This window comes from Mixophyes fleayi, chromosome 7 (genome assembly GCF_038048845.1).
Source record: "Mixophyes fleayi isolate aMixFle1 chromosome 7, aMixFle1.hap1, whole genome shotgun sequence".
In the NCBI taxonomy this organism is placed as follows: Eukaryota; Metazoa; Chordata; class Amphibia; order Anura; family Limnodynastidae; genus Mixophyes; species Mixophyes fleayi.
This window is the reverse complement of record NC_134408.1, coordinates 145,809,651-145,832,732: the sequence shown is the minus strand read 5'-3', so window position 1 is coordinate 145,832,732 and position 23,082 is coordinate 145,809,651. Positions and strand designations below refer to the sequence as shown.

At 42.6% G+C, this 23,082-nt stretch overlaps 2 protein-coding genes across 2 annotated transcripts in view; one reads left to right on the top strand and one right to left on the bottom strand.

Annotated features, from left to right (window-relative positions):
- Nucleotides 1–3,888, bottom strand: part of LOC142098309 (sterol 26-hydroxylase, mitochondrial-like) — a 293,770-nt gene extending 289,882 nt beyond the window's left edge. The window contains exons 1-2 of the mRNA XM_075181047.1: nucleotides 3,838–3,888; nucleotides 1,980–2,204 (exon numbers count right to left, since the gene is read on the bottom strand). The gene's annotated coding sequence lies outside the window, so the exon portion shown is untranslated. The remainder of the gene's footprint in view (nucleotides 1–1,979; nucleotides 2,205–3,837) is intronic.
- An 85-nt stretch (nucleotides 3,889–3,973) lies between these two features.
- CDK5R2 (cyclin dependent kinase 5 regulatory subunit 2) lies at nucleotides 3,974–6,568 on the top strand. The gene has a single exon (XM_075181052.1). The coding sequence runs from the start codon at nucleotides 4,433–4,435 to the stop codon at nucleotides 5,399–5,401; it is 969 nt and encodes a 322-aa protein (XP_075037153.1). The 5' UTR covers nucleotides 3,974–4,432; the 3' UTR covers nucleotides 5,402–6,568.
- The last annotated feature ends 16,514 nt before the right edge of the window (nucleotides 6,569–23,082 follow it).

Genomic DNA, 23,082 nt, shown 5'->3' with positions numbered 1-23,082 from the left:
CTACATGTTCCTGTTATTCTATAATAAAAAAAAATGTAGCCACGAATTCTTTATTTAAAACAAGAACTTAAGTTTTCTAGGAACTTTGCTGCCCATCCTGCAATAGCGTCTGACTCCCAGAAATGTCAACTCTTGGAAACCGTTTTCATGGTGAGTTGTCAGCTCCACCCCCTTCCTTACTGTACCGCAATTAACTGTCCCAGCCAACAGCCAGCTCAGACAGTCTATCCCAGTGTTGGCTAACCCGTAACACTCCAGGTGTTGTGAAACTACAAGTCCCAGCATACCCTTCCAGCAATAAGCTGCTATATATGGGCAAAGCAGGCTGGGACTTGTCGCAGGTTAGCCAACACTGGTTTATCCCCACACTGTGAGGAATAGAGAGGTGATGTACACACTAACACTGGGGCTGTTTTGGCAGATATGTTGTACAATTGGGTGGATAGGAAACATGCCCAAGTGTATCCCTATTTCTGGGAACTTCTAGATGGCTTAAAAGGATTAACTTAAGCTGGGTACACACTACAGAAATTTCTACCAACTTTTTACGCCGAGCGATTTTACATGCGATCGATGTTCCGATCGCTCAGTTCATGGACTGCATACACACTAGCCTTGTTTAGGACGATAAAGGGAAGAGCGGACGTCCCTTTAGCGACTTTTTACGGCCATGTTGTCGTGAGCAATGACTGTAATTTCGTACTCACTGTTGTGGATCGGTCGGAAGTTTATACACACTACACAACGGAAACGAGATTGGAACGAAAATATTAAACAGTACAACCAACCAAATGAGACGATAATCGTCCATTTGGGCAGACTTTCGACCATCGTGTCACTGCACACACTGACCCGACTTTTGAACGAGCGGTCGTATGTTGGCTGTTTGAGCCGATTATTGGACGAAAACAGTGTAGTGTGTACCCAGCTTTAGCTGGAAGTCAGAGAAACTTACAGGAGGGTAGAATAAAGGTTCTGAGTATTATTACTATTATTATCAGCTATGGCAATCCAACTGTGTACCTAAACCCTGCCACAAGCTGAACCCTGCATACATGTGGTAAAAGGATGATTGATCCATATGAAAAAGGAGAAGCTGTCATGGTGCATTCAGCTCTCAACTTGAACTCTATTTGTACAAAGAGTTTTCTTTCTGTGTGATCTTTATTAGGTGATGCTCATATTCTTGTGTAGGGAGGATAGCGAGTGATAGGTCACAGGCAGAAATCACTCAAACAAACACACAAATCCTAATTCATTATCTTTAAAACTATTGGCACACCTTTCAGTGCAGTCAGTGAGCAGATCAAAGCATACGGATTATTGATACTAAATGGAAAATTAATGGAAGCAAGATGTGGAAGTATTTGCCATTCTTGGTCCATTATCAATTTCCTTGCAAATATCTTTTATTTATTTTTTAAAATATTTTTATTGCGTTTTGATATTTAGCTCAGGAAACAAACAATTATCAACAACTAGGAACAATAAGGAGCATTGAACACTGCATACACCATGTTGATAAGATAATTGTTCAAGTACTTGATATATATAAAATCTGTTTGCATTACAAATATTGATATCCTTTAGTACAATCAAGCTTTGGACAGAATAAAAGACATCACTGCAACGTTAAGGACTCTTGAGATGAGATTATTTTCTATCTTGGGTGTTTGATCAGTAATACACATGGAGATATGAAGTTCCAAACTCTGTAATACTATTTATATTCAGGAGTGAGCTGAATAACTAAACCTACAAGCTTTTCCCGTTACTCACTACCACAATAACTTAAGCATAAACATATGATCATGAGCCTCAGTTTAGTTTGTCATTACAAAGAATATTTTACACAGTTGTCTGTTTAGTATAGGGATCACATATCCCTGTGTATTGCAGATAAAAACTTATGTTCTTAAAGGTGAATTCCACCCAAAACTGAAATTAATATTTGTTGGAATTCCATTATTACTACATACCTGGGATTAGGTGGTCTATTCGATTTTCACCACTTGTCTGTTTGCCATTGAAAAATCCTTTTTGCAATGGTATTATAGAAGTATTTGTGGAGATGATCCTTTCATTAGCAAGCACCAGAAGGAAGAAATGTCAGTTTACTGATTAGGCAGGTTTGCTGATGTCTGACACATTTAGGTCTTTTCAGAATTAAGTTTTTCTCAAACAGCATATTGTCCATCAAAGGGCTGCCGGGAAAAACGAGGAAAGTTCAACTGGACAGCGGCAGACATCAGTGGACCAGTCTGAACGACAGTCCCCAGGTAAGTAATATTCTGCTATAATGTATAACTTATGGAACTCCCCCAAAACTGATTTTTTTTTGTTTCCCTGAATGTGTATTGTTCTTACAGTACTTGAAAAAGCTTTTGGTAATTATTGTTTTTTTTAACGTGTTTTGGTAAGGTAACAATGATCCCATAAGAATGCGTTATAAAATAATATTTTCCCACATTCTAACACTGTTACAACAAACAAAACTACACTCAGGCAGTTTATGTTTTAAACTATTTTCTATGATCTTCAGATGTGTCTTGCCAAATATAAAGCCTTACACATACATTATATACATGATCCCCAATGATTTTGGCAACCACAGGCAAGGTTTCTAAACTACCAAGAATACAGACTTTTATATGTCTCTATTAAGTATTATTGAGTACAGTTGGGTAACCTGAAACTAGAAATTGATCATACCAAAAATAAGCCTAGGTGCACAGGTGACGCTCGCAGTTATACCTAAAAGTGCCACCGGTACAGACTGGCACCTCTATATAAATGTTGTCCGAATGTGGATGCCAAAGAAACTTTGTCCTTTTTTGTTAGTCTAACATTAAGGAATACGGCCATGAGTACAGGTGATACTTTTCTTATAGATACCAATGATACCTGTGTGTCAGCATCACCCCCCTCCATATACCTCTGTCTGCTGCCAGAATACAGCACCAGTGCCCTCGCCCTGAAAACTGTGGAGGTATTTCTGCACACAGACTGGTACTGAGACACATAACAATAAATTTGGAATGAAACTGCCCAGGAGACACATAATGATGAGGGAACGGCAGGGATTGCATTTAGCTACCTCACTGGTAGCATTTTGCAGCCCTGTGTGACTCCACCTTAATGGAAATACAGATCCAGGCCCAGGTTATAAAATATCCTTTAAAAAAAAATTTTTTTTTTTTCAGTTTTGTAACTTTCATGAGCTTTACTTATTGTGATGATCTTTGCATGCTGTTATTATATATGTTACTGCAACCAAGAACACAGAAAACACCATAAAACAATACTAAATGTGCCTATTTCTGCTTAAATGCAATTTCCACCTGTGACTGATTTGTAATTGATAGTCCAGTCTGCTTTATCTGTAATTATGGTGCAGCTCTAGAGATTGGTGTGCTTTGTAATTAGTATGTTTGCCTAGGGAGAGGCTGCCAGCTCTCTGACAGGGTAACCCAGCAGCCTGCCATCACAGGGTGCCCACATGACGTCATTTAATACATTCAGGGGGTGTACAATGACGTCACATAACTGCTCAGTAAGATATTTGAGGTGGGGGGCGCCAGCAATTGCCCTACCACGTTGGCTAATGGATTCCAGGCTTGGTTGTTACAGAGATTATGAGGTAAAGGAATGTTTACCTCACGAAACCAATCGCCATTTTGCTGTTGGCGACATATCCCCGATTTACCGTTATATCCGGCGGGCAGGCAGGTAACCTAACTACGGGGTGTATTGTATCAATAACGTGGCCGTATCCACGCGTCACAATAAGGAACGCCAGCACCCGTGTCCGTGTTTGTGATGCAGTCCCACACCCACCCGCAAAGCTGCATCCAGCAGCACGACCCCCACCACAGCCACACTCCCCCCACTCTCCGCCTGGGATTGGCGGAGCCGCCCGTCGCTCTGGTCCACTCACGTCTCTGATTGGCCGGACGCTGTGGATCGGGTGCCGCCCTGAGTGTGAGAGCTCGGGCTGCGTGCGCTGGATGCTGCAGAGCGCACAGGGGAGCGGGAGGAGCGGCAGTCAGAGCCCACGTCCCCGGCTGCCAGCACCCCGCCGTCCCCGGGCACTGCACCAATCACCACACCCGCTGCAGGAGCCCACGTCCCCGGCTGCCAGCACCCCGGGATTGCACCAATCTCCGCACCAGCTGCAAGGACCGGGCGTGGGGTTAACCCACACCCCTTACAAGCCGGGAACAGGGGAATATTCTGCATCCACCCTAAACGAACCAGGAGTGCATTGATTGCATTGTACAGATTTGCACCAGGCTGTGGCTACCCGAGCTCTGCACAGGGTAACTGGACATCCAGACTTCACCCATCTCAATCACAGATCTCAGTGCCAGTCCAGGTCACAGCTGCACCCTCTTACCATTCGTTTGCTTGGTGCCAGTAGGGAGCCTTGATCATGGGCACAGTACTATCCTTGTCCCCTGCTCCTGGTAAGGCCGGACCCTTGGATGACAAGAAGCCCGAGCCCCCTGGAGTCGGTGGTGGCTACCTGGCCATTCCCAATAGCAAGAATGGAGGCAGCAAACCGGAAAAGAGCCTAAAGAGACATTCTGTGCTGATCTCGGCGCTCACTTGGAAGAGGTTAGTGGCGGCCTCTGCCAAGAAGAAAAATGCCAAGAAAATTAACCCGAACCCTGGACCCATCAATGGCCCGCTGCTGCCCAACAACAACAACCCAGTGGAGCAGCTCAACCACGAGAACCTGCGCAAATCCCAGGTCAGTCCTGGTCGCAGGGAACCTAAAGCGGTGCCCGTGCCCACGGTGCCCCCAGGTTCCATTGAAGGACAGAAGATCCAGCAGCAGCAGCTGGTGGCAGTGCAGAAACAGGCAAGTGGCCGTTCCCTCTGCTCACCGCGTCGGGTTATTGTTCAAGCATCCACAGGTGAACTCCTTCGATGTCTGGGAGAGTTTGTTTGTCGCCGGTGCTATAAACTGAAAGAGCTGAGCCCAGGGGAACCCACTATGTGGTTCCGTAATGTTGATCGCTCATTGCTTCTGCAAGGCTGGCAAGACCAAGGCTTTATCACGCCTGCTAACCTGGTGTTTGTGTACCTGCTCTGCAGAGAGGCCATTGGAGACGAACTTGCCAGTGAGTATGAGCTACAAGCCGCCTTCCTCACCTGCCTCTACTTGGCTTATTCATATATGGGGAATGAGATTTCCTACCCCCTGAAGCCCTTCCTGGTGGAGACCGACAAAGAAGTCTTCTGGCAACGCTGCCTGAGCATCATTGACCGTATGAGTGCCAAAATGCTGCAGATCAACTCTGACCCACATTACTTCACACAGGTCTTCCAGGATCTGAAGAATGAAGGAGAGACCAGGGAATCTAATGGACACTGGACTATAAATTTGGACCGTTAAGGCGGAGGTGTGGGCTTTGGGTAGGGTTGGGTGAGGACTATTCTAGGTATAACCAACAAATGTCCATGATCAACTTGAAAACTGGGGCCTAAGTCCAGTTCACAAGGCTGCTGACAGGAAAACAGACTAAAGCACTTGGGTTCTTTGCCGTTCAGCACGGATTGTTAAGGAGCACTGCACCATTCATCTATTTAGTGTTGGAAAGGTTTGCAACATGTTGCGGCCTGCTTGCTGGTAGTCAAAGGGTTAAGGGAAACCCACTTTACTGGTGTGAAGACAACTCACATATTTATTTATTTATTTTTAGTTTGCTAATATAAGACACACACACACAGGGGCTTAAACTTCATCTTCCTGATCCGTAAGTCACGTTTCCAAGGTGACATGAATAGCAGATCCTGTTCTGGTCTAGGTTCTGGAGTATTTTTGATTGCAGGTTCCAGATGATCACTAACCCAAAGTGCTTGTAATATTTCTTTGTTGATTAATCCACCCTGGGAAGGAGGGCACGTAATTAGTGAAACTTTTATGTTTACTAATTTCCTAAATACCCCATCATTTAATAGAGTTGAGGATCTGTATATCACATTTGTACAAATCTCCCTTTTATTAAACTGAAAACCATTTGTGTCACTTTACCGTGATGCAGGCAGTGATTTACATTTAAAATGTGTATGTTTGAAATACAACACCCAGGGGGAAGGGGGGGGGGGGGCGGTATTGCTGCAAAGTATTGCAGTCCTATTAAGCATTTTCAGCAGATGTATGCGGCTTTTAGTCATTTATGTTGGGTTTTATTTATTTTTTAAGCCGCTCTGATACGTCATTTTGCAACACACCTATTTGTGTAGCTGGGAATACAGCTTATTTTAAATTTCATGACAGCATCTTTACCTGTAGCCTATTTGTGTTTCTGTTGCAGGGAAACTAAGCGGATCATTGGGTATTGGACCCGTGACTGGACATTGCATATTTCAGATTATCAAACACCTCATAGTATGTATGAATGTAACAAATAAAACTGGAACACACAAAATGCCGCAATATGTTTGACAATGAAGCTGTTCAATGTGCCAACGGTGTTCAAATGTACAAAAAGAAACGTATTGTTTTATATTGTATATTTAAAAAAAAAAAAAAAAATCATAAAAGTGATTTGATCTTTGACCATACTGATTTCTTCATTGTCTGATTGTAGCAATGAGCACTGGGATTTGTGTGAGCAGGTGACAGGGTGATGTGTATCTCTGACAAAGGGATTGGATTGTTATTGGGTAAAAAAATGGACCTTGTTTCTTAATAAGATTTCCATGCAAAAGCCTGTAATGTCATTTGTACCAATACACTGGTTTATTTTGCAGACCCTCTCACCCACACAGTAATGTGCTTCCACAACCAGCATCCATAATTTCTATTCAATATTTAAGGAGCGTTGGACAATATAAATGCTCACTCCTGCCTTCTCACTAATGCTTTATTTTTTATTTTTTTTTATTAGAGACTTGTGTTTGCTGTATATCTGCAGAGTACAGTACAGTATTCATGTTGCTCGCTGACCTTGGTGCTGAAACGTTAAGCCAATAATACATAGGCTCCTGACAGGTTTTTCAAATGGGATTAAATGTTACAGAAACAGCCATCTGTAATATACACTTTTACAAATGCAACTTTTATATTATTGTTTTAAATTGATTTTCCTTCACAAGAAATTATTTTGTCATATAGTTTATATTGCTGTTATAATTTATGTGCAAAGTTGTAATCTTCTGATTTCACCCTCCATCTAGCATGGAGGTACATAGGTCAACACGTTTGCTTCAATGTAGGTTTGTATCAAATAGTTATAAATGGTTGTTTAGGCTTGTGTCAGACGGGCTTTTTGAACTCTAGCACTTTTCCAGCTGGAAATACACTAGCGGCCGTAGCATTCAAATCGTGCTCTATTGTATTGTCCTGTAATGCTATGTAATACCATTATGACGTATGCTCTTTGTACGATGCTGCGGACCCTTTGTGGCACCCTGTAAATAAAGGTTGATGATAAATGCTGACCCATTGAAGTAGATAGGGAACGCGCATCCTTTGTCACACAGTAGGGCACATAAAACGTTGCATGGTGCGATTTCAAAGATTAATCGTTCCCGCGTGGCAGAGGATGAGTGTTTTCCATTCACTTCAGTGTGTTAGCAGGGAGTGATTGGAGCGCTGTGAACACTAGCACCTCACTAGCTGGTTATTTTTATTAAGTTTTTAAAAAGTCAAATAAACATTGTACCATTGATGGCATTGGCCTTTTATCCACAAACTAGATACTTTTTTTTTTTTTTTTTTATCTAAATCTTGGCAGAGAAAATGCAATTATAATATATTTTAATGAATACCAATAAGTAGATGAATAACATTCACTTCCAATATGTTTCACAGACCTTTTCTAATAAAGGGTTTCATGATTCTGAACTATAACAGGGGTGTAGTGCACCCTTAAAAAAAAAAAAAAAAAAAAACTGCTTCCAGCTACATGATTTAACTACTTCTTTACTGTAAATATCAAGTTTCCCATGAGCCACACTGCAATCTGAGCCATTGTGGTAGATTCATTTGAGCTTGAGAAAAAGAAAAGTGACTGTGTTGCCCATAGCAACCAATCAGATTATAGCTCTCATAATACAGTTTAGGAAATGATTGCTACAGTCTGGTTGCTATGGGCAACACCTCCACTTCTCTTTTTATTTAAACTTCAAAATCTACCCTTTAAGGGCAAGAGTCCTGCATTTTGTCATGCATAATACTCCTCCTAGCCCATCAACATACCTGCTTAGTCACTGACTAAAATCGCCCCACCCACCCCAAATCACAAAATAGGGGGGAAAAACACAGCAGTGTAAAAGAGCACACTTGCATGAAACAAATAATTTACAGATTTTCATCTTTCGGCACAGGGAGTTTCTTTGTTTAACGTAACATAGAGAACTTTACACTATAATTATTACCAAATAAAATTTTGGAACAGGTTACAGGCAATAGGAAGACAACGGGGATGGTGCGTGTCAAACACAGTGCTTGTGTGAGTGGGAACCCTCTGTCCCCAAAGCATTGAAAGTAAGTAAATAGAACAGGCCGTGTCCAACAAAAATGCTGTTAACGCTGCAAGCGTAAGTGGGTATGGGGTCATAGGAACCAAAAGGTCCCATACCTAATTTACATGGTACTAGTAGAACCATTATTTCTGGTAATAGGGTAACAATATAACTGCAACTTACCTAAAACTCATGGCTGCAATTGTGACCTACCCTCATTGAGACATGGCAGCTATAGTTCCACAGAATGCGCTAGGCTGCTATATTAAATATATATTTACAAAATAATGAACATAGGTGTTTATGTTGGTATACAACATTCCTGTATCCCATAATCATTATTTTATGTAAAGGAATCTTTGCATGCATAATTTAAATATATCGTTTTTCATTGTTATTTTTTACTATTTTCATTCAGATCTTGTGTTTGCAGGTTACGCAGTCATTATACACAAAAAGTAATGGTGTGAAATTAGTAGAATTCCTCAGTGATGTATTTGAAGATATTCTAGGTTATTTAAAATATAACTTATGTCACAAGAAAAACAAAATATATTTTGTTTGTTATTTCCTGATGCTGCTATCAGCGGAGGGCCAGTTACCCAGGCAGATCATGTCCGTGATTTGGCCATATACAACGTAGCATCATTTTCACATACCTTGTGCCAATTGGTGAAGCACTCTGGTTTAGTGTCCTGGTTTTGTTTAGCTGATGATACCATATACAACCCCTAGATTTGCATCCTGGCTAACCGAATCTGGTTTAGATTGTGATTGGATAACATTTATTCGATTTGGTGATACACGCTGCAATATCTGCCTAGATTAGCCAAAGTCAACCAAATTGACCGTTATCATCTTTAAACCTCTGCATGGATTGCTGTAGCTTCAGTGACATAAACATAATATACTAACCGAAATTTTCAACAGGATTATCTTAAAACTGATAATACAATATAGGTGTTTTTAAGATTAGAGTGAAACTTGAACCCAGAAAATGACTTGGGATGTGGGAATAACTTTTACAGTTTTATGTCCACGTGCAGTAAGCAACTTCTGATCTGAACAGGTAAGACAATAGAGTACATATCATATGGTATGAAAATACGGTAGGGGTTGAATTATAGTTAATTTCACTTAACATACAAAAGTGTTCCTGTTAAGGAGGAAATGCTGATTTCATTATAATTCTGCCATGTCAACGCTCCTTAACAGATATGGTAGCACACAGCATTGCAAATAATGCAGCCAAGTTCATTTCCTGCTAGGCCTCATTCATTCGTGTTGGCTTTGTTAGATGTTTTCTTGTGTGAAAGGATTCTATTAATATGTGTAATTTAACTTGTTTCTGAGATACTATTTCCCTCCAGTACACAATAGTATACTTTATTTTTAACCACAATATAATTTTGGAAATCTGATTTCAATTTTTTTTTTATTTTTTTTTGGGGAGATGGTAAAATAAAATTAGGGAACCTGTGGCTGTTGTGGGACTATAAGAGCCAGCAGGCCTCTTGACTGGCAAATGGCCTTTAGCTCGCTCCACATAAATGGTTCATATATATATATGCAATAGGTTTTTATCCATAGCTCTGGATGTGAAGATCTACAAAAGACACCTTTATATTAGTGTTCCTCTACACATCTTGGTTTCATGCAGTTTTTACACTGAAAAATGCCAAACCAGACAGATGAAAGATGCTGGGACCACTTTAAAATCAGCCGTCACCAGCTAGCGAAGCACTTTTTTATGTTATTTTTTTATTTGTGCTTCCCTAAGGCGTCGGTGCATCTTGCATTCGATCTCCGAAGTTGGTGATGAAGCCAATGCATACTGTCCTAATGCGCTTTTCACATCATTTGGTTGTGCGGAACCGCACTCTATTGAATTTGATGGAGTCCTGCACGTGCTCATCTCTACCTCTCTTTAAACTCCGTTACACACAGAGGCATGAAAATAATGTGTTTGTATATAAGAAGAAATTCACACATCTCAGAGCATGTGTTGCATTTTAGGTGTATGTGGTTTGCAGATGTCTCCCATAAAAAAATAGAAGTCCTAGGATCGGCCTCAGTTTATATTGTTCATATTTCTGTTTAACACATGGTATTGTTCTATATTGGTGACTACATAAAAAAAAACACATTGAAAATATGAGGGGTATAGGTCTTGCCCTTTTGATTATTACTTCAATGTGCATGAAAGAGGAAGATAGATGTTTTGTATAGATATATAACAATATAATTTACTCACCCAATAACTGTACAAGCATATAGACAACAAACAGAAAATATTACACACAGTACAAATCTAATATAAAAGGGTAGACTACATGATACAATACCAATGTGATCATTTCCAATTTGTCATTGGCTCTGACATTGGTGCCTGTTTTATACCCTGTATGTTCTTTTTCTCTCTTTGTAGCAGATAACTTAGGTGTGCCCTGTTGATAGAGGGTGATGAGTATGTGGGCAGACAGATGTGGAATAGAGACCAATCAGGATGGAAGGTACTGTCCCTAAGCTTTAAACCTCTCTAGTCTCTCCCAATATGAGTCATACTGGTGACAAGTAGATGATTAGAATAATCTTTAACAGTCCCCCTGTTGTCGGTTAATCTGAACATACAACTACCTCTCCCTTTATCATCAGTGCTACATTTCACACTCCATCTGTATCACATTAATATCGGTCACACACCTAACATCTGTAAATGTGTTAGAACTGGTGGTGAACAGGGGAAACCTTCACTTAGCAATTCCGAACTGAGATGTGAATACTTTTTAAAAGTCCAAACAAACATTGGAAAAGAAAAGAGACATCTATATGTCTAGCCATGTTCTCTGTTGTTTCTTCCTGCTCCATCATGCTTTTGCCTTTTTTGACTGACAATATGAAAAAAACCTCTTGGCGGACCTTGGTGAAAAAGCAGCCACTCTTCCTAGGGTATACTATTGTTCATGAAAAAAAATAAAAATTGCCCTGCAACAATCCAGAATTGGCTTGCATCTTCTTGCACTCTGCATTCCTTCAGTTCATCCTGAAACCCCTCGGTGCCATTCTGTCGGCTGCCAGAGATACCATCTGCTACAGTTGGGCACTGTTCTGATATCAGTATCTAGTAAGAAAGTAAAAGGAAACATTCTTTTGAATTCTACCATATTTTTTTTACCACTTTTGCTGTATGCTAGCATTTGTATTTCCCTTTGCCAATTTCATCCCTAATATGGGGAGGTAAAGGTTTATTCTAATCTGGTAGTATTTGAGGCTATTAATTTACCTACTACTGCTGACTACACTAAATAGGGTAACAATTTTACACATTTAATGTACTTAGTTAAACAACTTTAAAGTGGCAATTATCCATAAGTCACTATAAATGACACTGACTATAATAATTTTGAAAAAATGGTAACTCTTAGAAATTATTTTAGGCATTACCACCTCTGGGTAGCAGATTTGTCAACTCGCTACCTAGGTAATAGGATTATATCCTTTTCCATGTACCTCAGGTTTGATACGGTTGTTGTGTCTCCTGTACAAAACTGCAGGACAGAGGATATATCTTATTATCACCTCTGAGCCCCTCTTCCAGGACTCCTAAACCTAATACCAGCTCTAATGCTATCAAATAATGAGTGATTAAATGCAGTTATGTCAGCCTTGACAATAACCTAGGGCCTGATTCATTAAGGATCTTAACTTAAGGCACTTCTTATTTCAGTCTCCTGGACAAAACCATGTTACAATGCAAGGGGTGCAAATTAGTATTCTGTTTTGCACATAAGTTAAATACTGACTGTTTTTTCATGTAGCACATAAATATCAACTTTAAATTTCAGTGTACAAATAAGCTATCAAGTATTTGTGTGCAACATGAAAAAACAGTCAGTATTTAACTTATGTGCAAAACAGAAAACTAATTTGCACCCCTTGCATTGTAACATGGTTTTGTCCAGGAGACTGAAATAAGAAGTTTCTTAAGTTAATATACTTAATGAATCAGGCCCCTGGTGCTTACATATATCTATTTCTAAATTTTACTTTTATTGCATAAATATGCACTTTAGTATGTCACAATCGCCTTTACAGCTCTGTCGCAAGCTCTAAGCAGTCTTGTGCATCCATTGCAACTGTACACTTAAGAATAATAGTGGGAGATTGCCAAATCCCAATCCTGTACTACTAATATGGCTAACGGGTAAATTTTAATAAAAAGAAATATCCAGTCTGAATTGAACTAACAGAGTAAAATTGAGTAAAGCAATGAGTTCCATGGCATGTATGTAACGTCATGGGATAGTTCATGGTTGCTGGGTAGTGCAGAGATGTAAGATGAGGTGAAGTGTTTTATGCTAGTCATTATACAATTTCTATATTTGTATATTATTGTTATGCACCCAGGCATGTAACACATTCACTGCCAGATGCATTGTCACGGGCACTAGGAGTCTTTACCCAGGGATCACCAGGTGATAGGCTTACCAGAGCAGTATAGGTGGTAATATGGTACTCTGGTAGCAGGGTGATCACGGAACAGGAAATAGCAGATGATGAGATGCTCAGGAAAGTCTATGACTAGCAGCACTGGCAATATGGAGGTAGTAATACACGAGGAACTGTATGGACAAAGGACACGTGAAGGTAGTCAGTGGTCTGCGGTAGCAAGTTGTACCACTGCTATAGTGAGGAGGAATGTCCAACAGAAACGAGGAGGTGATGAGAGTCAGCGGTCTGCGGATAGCAAGTTGTACCGCTGTCTGAGTGAAGGAATGGAATCCAAGTGGAGGTATCCGGGGAGTCAGTGGTCTGCGTTAGCAAGTTGTACCACTGCTATGTGAGAGGATACTGGAACAGGTGAAACTGTAAACAGGAGTCAGTGGTCTGCCACTAGCAAGTTGTACTACTGAATATATATGTGAGGAGGTGCACGGGGAGAGACTGCAACACAATATATACACGGGCACCTTGACTTTGATCCACAGTAATATGCACAATATAAATGTATAAATGACTGAACAACACTGCCAATATAGAAAGTCTCTTGAAGTAATCCGGCATGAGATAACACAGTCAATGATGGCAGTAGAGTCAGCAGATAGTACACTCCAGAGGAGAACCAACACAGTCAATGATGGCAATAGACTCAGCGGATAGTACACTCCAGAGGAGAACCAACACAGTCCAGCAAGGTATGCAATACACAGCACAGTCAATGGGAAGTATGCATACCGTGGTTCAGGAGAAGGCAGTCAGACAGGAGTGCAGAGATACCTGAAGGGCAGGAGGCCAGCAGGATACAAGTCCCTGGATGGGTGAAGCAGGGGTCTAGCAGGTGCAGCGCACAGGTAGGTAGACCAGCAGGGAACACAGGAAGGCGTGGAGAGCGGATCAGCAGTAGATGGATGAGTAGCGCTGAGAAGTAACAGCAGCGGGTCTCTGCGGGAACACGGAGGTAACCAATAGCAACCAGCAGGTGCAGTAACGATGGGACACCGGAGCAGAGTTGAACTGGAACAGATGATCACGGAGAGTAGCGGGTAGCAATAGTGGCAGCAGACTCAAGGAAACACGCCAGAGTAGACAAGGACTGAAGACTGAAGCGCACAGAGGCAGCGGATAGGAATCAGCTAAACAGTCACGATGAAACACAGACGGGTTGCAGGTTGAAGACTGTAGTGCACGGAGGCAGCGGATAGGAATCAGCTAGCAGTCACGATGATGAAACACAGACGAGTTGCAGGTTGAAGCCTGTAGTGCACGGAGGCAGCGGATAGGAATCAGCTGGCAGTCACAATCATGAACAGGTGAGTGGATGTGGTTGAAGCCTGTAATGCACGGAGGCAGCGGATAGGCATCAGCTAACAGTCCCAATGATACATGGTAGAGTTGAAGTGATTAGAAGACTGTAGTGCACGGAGGCAGCGGATAGGAATCAGCTCACAGTCACGATGATATAGTAGATGGTAGAAGTGGTATGGGAACCACAGTAGCAGAAGTGGTTTGGAAACCACAGAGGTAGAAGTGGTTTGGAAACCACAGGAATCAGCAGGGCTGAATGAACAAGGAAACACAGGAACACCTTCAGAGACTCATGGGGAATGAGACTCCAAGATCAGGCAATGTGGTGATGACCACAGGTGCTTAATATAGGGAGGTTGCCTGATCTGCCAATTAAGTTAAAGGAACATACACTGGAGGTATAGAAAGGGCTGCGCATGCGCAGTCCCTCAGGATGGAGGACGGCCACGGTTCCTAAATGTCCGGGAAGAAGCACTCACAGTCCGGTGAGTGACAGTACCCCCCCTTTTAAAGGTGGGCACAGAACGCCTGGAACCGGGCTTGTCCGGATTTTTGGAATAAAACTTCTTCAGAAGGGCAGGAGCATTAAGATCTTCAGCTTTGATCCATGAACGCTCTTCAGGACCAAAGCCCTTCCAATGAACGAGGAAACGGAGGACTCCTCGCGAAATTTTTGCATCCAATACCTCAGTAATCTCGAAATCCTCCTCCTGATGAACTTGAACTGGCTGCGGTGCTGAGGGAGGAGTCGAGAAACGATTGATAATAAGAGGTTTGAGTAAGGACACATGGAAGGCATTGGAAATCCGAAGATTCTTAGGAAGAAGAAGTTTAACACATACTGGATTGATAACTTGAATGATCCTATATGGACCAATAAAACGAGGGGCGAATTTCATAGATGGAACCTTCAAACGAATATTTTTGGTAGATAACCAAACCCGATCTCCAATTTTTAGTGGTGGAATAGCCCGCCTCTTCTTATCTGCGAAAGACTTATATTTGTTAGATGTCTTCTTTAAACAGGTTTTGACCTGAGACCAGATATTTTTGAAGGTCTGACAAGCAGTCTCCACAGCAGGAACTTGGGTGGGCGGGAGGGCAGGAAATTCCGGAAAAGACGGATGGTGACCGTAGACCACAAAGAATGGAGTTTTGGATGATGACTCATGGTACATGTTGTTATGGGCGAATTCAGCCCAAGGGAGCAATTCTACCCAGTTGTCTTGGTTGGCTGAAGAGAACATCCTAATAAAAGTCTCAAGATCTTGATTGACTCGTTCCGTTTGTCCGTTAGATTGCGGATGGTAAGACGATGAGAGTGCTAATCGTATGCCCAAGGTTTTACAAAGGGCCCGCCAGAATCTGGAAACGAATTGTACTCCTCTATCTGACACAATCTCCGACGGACATCCATGGATGCGGAAGATTTCTTTAATGAAATGTTCAGCCAGAGTAGACGAGGAAGGTAAACCGGACAGAGGGACGAAATGAGCCATCTTCGAAAATCTGTCTACCACTACCCAAATAGTATTGTGATTCTTACTTGGTGGCAAATCAGTAACGAAATCCATACTAATATGGGTCCAAGGCTTGGACGGAATGGGTAGTGGTCGCAGCAACCCTGCTGGAGTTCTGCGGGAGGATTTGAACTGAGAACATAAATCACAGGAAGCAATAAACTCTTTGACGTCTCTCCTCATTGAAGGCCACCAGTAACTTCGAGAGAGAATCTCAAAGGTCTTGTGTTCACCGGCGTGTCCGGAAAAACGAGAGGCATGGAACCACGAAAGGATTTTCCTCCTCAGAGTAGGAGGCACGAGGGTCTTCCCAAATGGTAGCATTTTGGTGGATGAAGCAGCCAGAGAAATACATTTGGGGTCTAGAATAGCATGGTTGGGAACCTCTTCTACATCAGAGGACGTCACAAAAGCTCGAGATAGAGCGTCAGCTTTCTTGTTCTTAGCAGCTGGTTTGAAGGTTATAATTAATTCAAAACGGGAAAAGAAAAGAGACCATCTTGCTTGACGAGGGTTCAAGCATTGAGCAGATTGCAAATATGACAAGTTCTTATGATCCGTGAAGATCGTCACCGGATGGCGAGCTCCTTCCAACAAGTATCTCCATTCCTCTAATGCAGCTTTGATGGCCAGCAACTCCTTGTCCCCGATAGTATAGTTTTTCTCTGCGGGCAGAAGACCCCGAGAGTAGAAGGCACAAGGATGTAATTTTTGTTGCTCCGAGCGTTGGGAGAGAATAGCTCCTAAGCCCACATTAGAGGCATCTACTTCTAGGAAGAAGGGGAGTGTCACATCAGGTTGTCGCAGAATGGGAGCAGACGAGAAGGACTCTTTGAGGATTTGAAAGGCTTGGAGAGCCTCAGATGACCATTGCTTAGTATTAGCCCCTTTCCGAGTTAAGGCCACAATGGGAGATGCAATGGATGAGAAGTCTTGAATGAAGCGTCTATAGTAATTGGCAAAACCTAAAAAACGCTGGATGGCACGAAGAGTAGTTGGCTGAGGCCAATGTAGTACAGCATTTACTTTGTCTGGATCCATCTTCAGGCCAACTCCGGAAACTATATACCCCAAGAATGGAATCTGGGGTAACTCGAATGAACATTTTTCCAATTTACAGAACAATGAGTTTTTCCGTAGTCTGGAGAGGACCTCTGCCACATGTTGGTGATGAGAAGGCAGGTCCTGTGAGAAGATCAATATGTCGTCCAGGTAGACAACGACACATACATATAATAAGTCCCGAAAGATCTCATTGATGAAACCCTGGAAAACCGCGGGGGCATTACACAGCCCGAAGGGCATTACTAAATATTCGTAATGCCCATCTCTGGTGTTAAACGCGGTCTTCCATTCGTCACCGGAACGGATTCTAATTAAATTGTAGGCACCACGAAGATCCAACTTAGTAAATATCCGAGCTCCCTTGATGCGATCAAATAGCTCAGTGATCAGCGGAATGGGATACCGATTCTTGATAGTAATGGCGTTGAGTCCACGAAAATCTATACAAGGGCGTAATGATCCATCCTTCTTTTTGACGAAGAAGAACCCAGCTCCAGCGGGAGAGGTGGAAGGTCGAATGAACCCACGCTGGAGATTCTCCTGTATGTACTCAGATGTGGCTTGAGTTTCAGGTAACGAGAGAGGATAGACCCGACCCCTGGGAGGAGTCTTGCCAGGTAGAAGGTCGATCGGACAATCCCAAGAACGATGAGGAGGAAGACGTTCAGACTGAGCTTTATCAAACACATCGGCAAATGAAGCATACTGAGGAGGGAGTCCCGGGGAGGACGATGAGATGGAAGATTGCTGTACTTTAAGAGGAATAACTTGAGAGAGACAACGATGGTGACATTCAGGCCCCCAAGACGTAACTTGAGGGGTGCGCCAGTCAATCTGGGGAGAGTGACATTGAAGCCATGGAAGGCCTAAGACAATCAGACTTGTCGTAACAGAAAGAATTAAAAACGAAATTTCTTCATGGTGTAGTACACCAATCTGAAGGGTTACTGGAGACGTACTCTGGGTGATGAGACCATTGATGAGACGTGATCCATCTATAGCCGTCACAGTAATGGGTGTTTTTAAAGTGATCACTGGTAGGGACCATTGATTCACTAGTGATTTAGAAATGAAATTTCCTGCTGCTCCGGAATCAATCAATGCCTGTGACTCAAAGGATTTGGTAGCAAAGGAAATCGTAACATCGAAAGCGCAGACTTTAGATTTCATAGACAATGGAGAGGACTCCAGGGACCCTAACTTCACCTCTCCAGAACTAGTTAGGGCCTGGCATTTCCCGATTTCTTAGGGCAAGAACTGAGCATATGTGTGGAATCAGCACAATAGATACAGAGTCTATTCTTTACTCTTCGTTTCCTCTCTTCTAAAGATAATTTGGAACGTCCTATCTCCATGGGAATCACAGAAGGTGAAACTGGACGAAATTGAGGGTTTAAACGAAGAGGTGCTTTAGCAGAAGTTGTTTTCTCAGATTCTCTTTCACGAAATCTCATGTCTACACGATGGCAAAGAGAGATCAAATCTTCTAGTGACGAAGGAAGCTCTTGGGTAGTCAGTGCATCTTTAATTTTATCGGAGAGCCCCTGCCAGAAGGCGGCAACTAATGCTTCAGTGTTCCACTGAAGTTCAGAGGCTAAGATCCTAAATTGAATGACATACTGTCCTACTGTATGGGAGCCTTGTCGCAAACGAAGAATGCTGGAAGCAGCGGAGGTCACACGACCTGGTTCATCGAACACACTTCGGAACGTGGAAATGAATTTGGCACTATCTTGTAGAATTGGATCGTTTCTTTCCCACAGAGGGGAGGCCCAAGCCAGGGCTTGTCCAGAAAACAATGAGATAAGATAGGCCACTCTGGAACGATGGGTAGAAAAATTTTGAGGTTGGAGTTCAAAATGGACTGAACATTGGTTAAGGAAACCTCTACAAGTTTTGGGGTCCCCGTCATATTTTGACGGAGTAGGCAGGTGAAGCGTAGGAGCTGTAGACACCTGGGATGGCACTGGGGAAACGGAGGAAAGCACAGGAGCTTCAATACTAGCTGTAACAGTCTGTCCAGATGTTCCTTGGGAGGTTAACGATTGGTAACATTGAAGTAACAGCTGTTGGCGAGCATCCTGTTGCTCCACACGGCTGACCAGATGCTGCAGCATCTCTTTAGCAGTAGGTTCCGTATCTGGGTCTGTCATGGCCTGATCTTACTGTCACGGGCACTAGGAGTCTTTACCCAGGGATCACCAGGTGATAGGCTTACCAGAGCAGTATAGGTGGTAATATGGTACTCTGGTAGCAGGGTGATCACGGAACAGGAAATAGCAGATGATGAGATGCTCAGGAAAGTCTATGACTAGCAGCACTGGCAATATGGAGGTAGTAATACACGAGGAACTGTATGGACAAAGGACACGTGAAGGTAGTCAGTGGTCTGCGGTAGCAAGTTGTACCACTGCTATAGTGAGGAGGAATGTCCAACAGAAACGAGGAGGTGATGAGAGTCAGCGGTCTGCGGATAGCAAGTTGTACCGCTGTCTGAGTGAAGGAATGGAATCCAAGTGGAGGTATCCGGGGAGTCAGTGGTCTGCGTTAGCAAGTTGTACCACTGCTATGTGAGAGGATACTGGAACAGGTGAAACTGTAAACAGGAGTCAGTGGTCTGCCACTAGCAAGTTGTACTACTGAATATATATGTGAGGAGGTGCACGGGGAGAGACTGCAACACAATATATACACGGGCACCTTGACTTTGATCCACAGTAATATGCACAATATAAATGTATAAATGACTGAACAACACTGCCAATATAGAAAGTCTCTTGAAGTAATCCGGCATGAGATAACACAGTCAATGATGGCAGTAGAGTCAGCAGATAGTACACTCCAGAGGAGAACCAACACAGTCAATGATGGCAATAGACTCAGCGGATAGTACACTCCAGAGGAGAACCAACACAGTCCAGCAAGGTATGCAATACACAGCACAGTCAATGGGAAGTATGCATACCGTGGTTCAGGAGAAGGCAGTCAGACAGGAGTGCAGAGATACCTGAAGGGCAGGAGGCCAGCAGGATACAAGTCCCTGGATGGGTGAAGCAGGGGTCTAGCAGGTGCAGCGCACAGGTAGGTAGACCAGCAGGGAACACAGGAAGGCGTGGAGAGCGGATCAGCAGTAGATGGATGAGTAGCGCTGAGAAGTAACAGCAGCGGGTCTCTGCGGGAACACGGAGGTAACCAATAGCAACCAGCAGGTGCAGTAACGATGGGACACCGGAGCAGAGTTGAACTGGAACAGATGATCACGGAGAGTAGCGGGTAGCAATAGTGGCAGCAGACTCAAGGAAACACGCCAGAGTAGACAAGGACTGAAGACTGAAGCGCACAGAGGCAGCGGATAGGAATCAGCTAAACAGTCACGATGAAACACAGACGGGTTGCAGGTTGAAGACTGTAGTGCACGGAGGCAGCGGATAGGAATCAGCTAGCAGTCACGATGATGAAACACAGACGAGTTGCAGGTTGAAGCCTGTAGTGCACGGAGGCAGCGGATAGGAATCAGCTGGCAGTCACAATCATGAACAGGTGAGTGGATGTGGTTGAAGCCTGTAATGCACGGAGGCAGCGGATAGGCATCAGCTAACAGTCCCAATGATACATGGTAGAGTTGAAGTGATTAGAAGACTGTAGTGCACGGAGGCAGCGGATAGGAATCAGCTCACAGTCACGATGATATAGTAGATGGTAGAAGTGGTATGGGAACCACAGTAGCAGAAGTGGTTTGGAAACCACAGAGGTAGAAGTGGTTTGGAAACCACAGGAATCAGCAGGGCTGAATGAACAAGGAAACACAGGAACACCTTCAGAGACTCATGGGGAATGAGACTCCAAGATCAGGCAATGTGGTGATGACCACAGGTGCTTAATATAGGGAGGTTGCCTGATCTGCCAATTAAGTTAAAGGAACATACACTGGAGGTATAGAAAGGGCTGCGCATGCGCAGTCCCTCAGGATGGAGGACGGCCACGGTTCCTAAATGTCCGGGAAGAAGCACTCACAGTCCGGTGAGTGACATGCATAAGACCCTCCAGTAGCGATATTGTTCCGTCCTGTCTTTTCAGTAGAACCAAGAGGTTTGCACATTAAATAACTAAATCTGGTCCAAGGGAAACCCTCAGCAACCAATTAAATGTTTTCATTTTCATCTGCACCAGGAAAATTATAGGTTCCGGTTTTGTATCAGTTTTAATGACTGTCCTCCATTACCGCACACATGGTTCTTTAAAAATATTGAAAAAATTTCCATCCTTTACAGAAGTGAACAATATCAGTTTTCTTACGTATGTTTACAGTAAAAATACACTTCATATTGATCATTCTGAGAAACCGGACAATACAATACTAGAATACTGTACAGCTTGGTTTCCACAGCAGATCTGGGCAGGGTGTATTGTGGAGCTGTTTGCTTTTTAGCATAATGTTTCATGTGTTCAAACACCAAAAGACATTTGCTTTCCAGTGTATTGTTGGCCATTGGTTATATTTAGAAATCAAATACGTCACTGTAAGTGTTTAATGTGTTTTTGCAGTCTAGTCGATATTTTTGTTTTACTTATGGCCCTTATGATGAATGGTTCTTGTGATGAGTTAGGTTGTATGGCTTTTGTCACAATCTGTTGTATCTCTATGTCCCCTATAAATTATTATGGACATGTGAAGTTACTGTGTACAAGAAGCTTGAGGGTTTTTCTACAGGATTTGCGAAAAGTGCTGAGCACCTCATCCTGTTTTTGGAGAGGTATGGGTCTCAACCAATCAGATTCTAGCTATCGTTTTGTAGAATGTACTAAATAAATAATGACTAGAATCTGATTGGTTGCTATAGGCAACATCTCCACTTTTCAAATTCGCAGCTTGATACATTTACCCCCTGGTGTATGTTTGGGTGTGTGGAGAAATTACATCGGAAGTTTCACCAAGGTAGGGGCTCGTGCATTCCTCCCAAATTCATACTAATACCTTTTGAAGTTACAGGCTTGTATTCCACATTTACTTCTCTTCATTTTGGAAACTCTGTAAAGTAAAATAAGAGAGAGGCCACCCCCAAAAGCCTATGCAAGAATAAAATGATTTTGTTCCTAGAATGTACAGAGATTAGTACAACACTATCTGTACTGCAAAATTATCTTTCTACTGTCAAATATAAAAATGTAATTAATTATGAACATATAAAATGTGAAGATGAAAAACTCATGATGACATGAAATCCATATAGACGTGAAGTTGAATTCTTTATATCATAGACAGGTAACCTCTGTTTCTGCAGTCGTGGAACTGCAAATCCCAGGAAGTGCTGATAGCCTGAAGCCTACTTGTAGTTGCACAGATCCTGCTAGGAGTTGTAGTTCCATAGCAAATGGAGATCCACATGATCAAAACACTCTGGTAACCATTATTAAAACATTAAGATACATAAGTAGGGTTTATAGTGTCTCCTGAGTTAATGTATGCAAAGCAAAACACTGTCTGTGTACTCTTCATACATATAACCTGCATCTGTTTTGTTCCTGCAAACCATTGTTGGAGAGCTGTTCACACTGCAAAGTGTGGATGAAGCCATAAAGAGACCCATCCACAACTGGGAGACAACCTGTCCTGTCTGATCACAGTTCTGTACTATTGTCTAGCAGTATAGGTGCAAATTCTCATGTAGATGAATGTGTCTCACATGCATTTGGGGAAATTACATGTCACACAGGCAAATTACTAACTCAGCAATTTGGTATTTACCAAATGAATATACTTAGGTTATAAAAGCTAACAATACATTTATTTAAGCCAAAACGGACATGGCTATGCAATTCCTTATATTTCAGTAGGTTGTAATATTCACAAAAAAATACAAATCTTTCATTCATTCTCCAAGTCTAGTTGGCATAGTGCACAAATTGCCCACAAATGAAAGAATTACTCCGGAACAACAAGCAGCATGGCAGGAGATCAGGGAGAGTACATCTCAAGCCTCAATATCCACACTGATTAAAGAGACTGCATACAAAGTGTAATATCATTGGTATTACATCCAGGGGAGGGCTGGCAAATTTTAGCCCCGGGGCGAGTCTCTGATCCTATTAGGATAATGTTCAATGGGAAAAACATGCAGGTAGCTCAGTGACCCACCCCAAGGTAGCCCACTATGAAACCGCCCTTGGGGGGGGGGACAAATGCCCCCTTGTCCCCAGCTCAACCTGCCTTTGA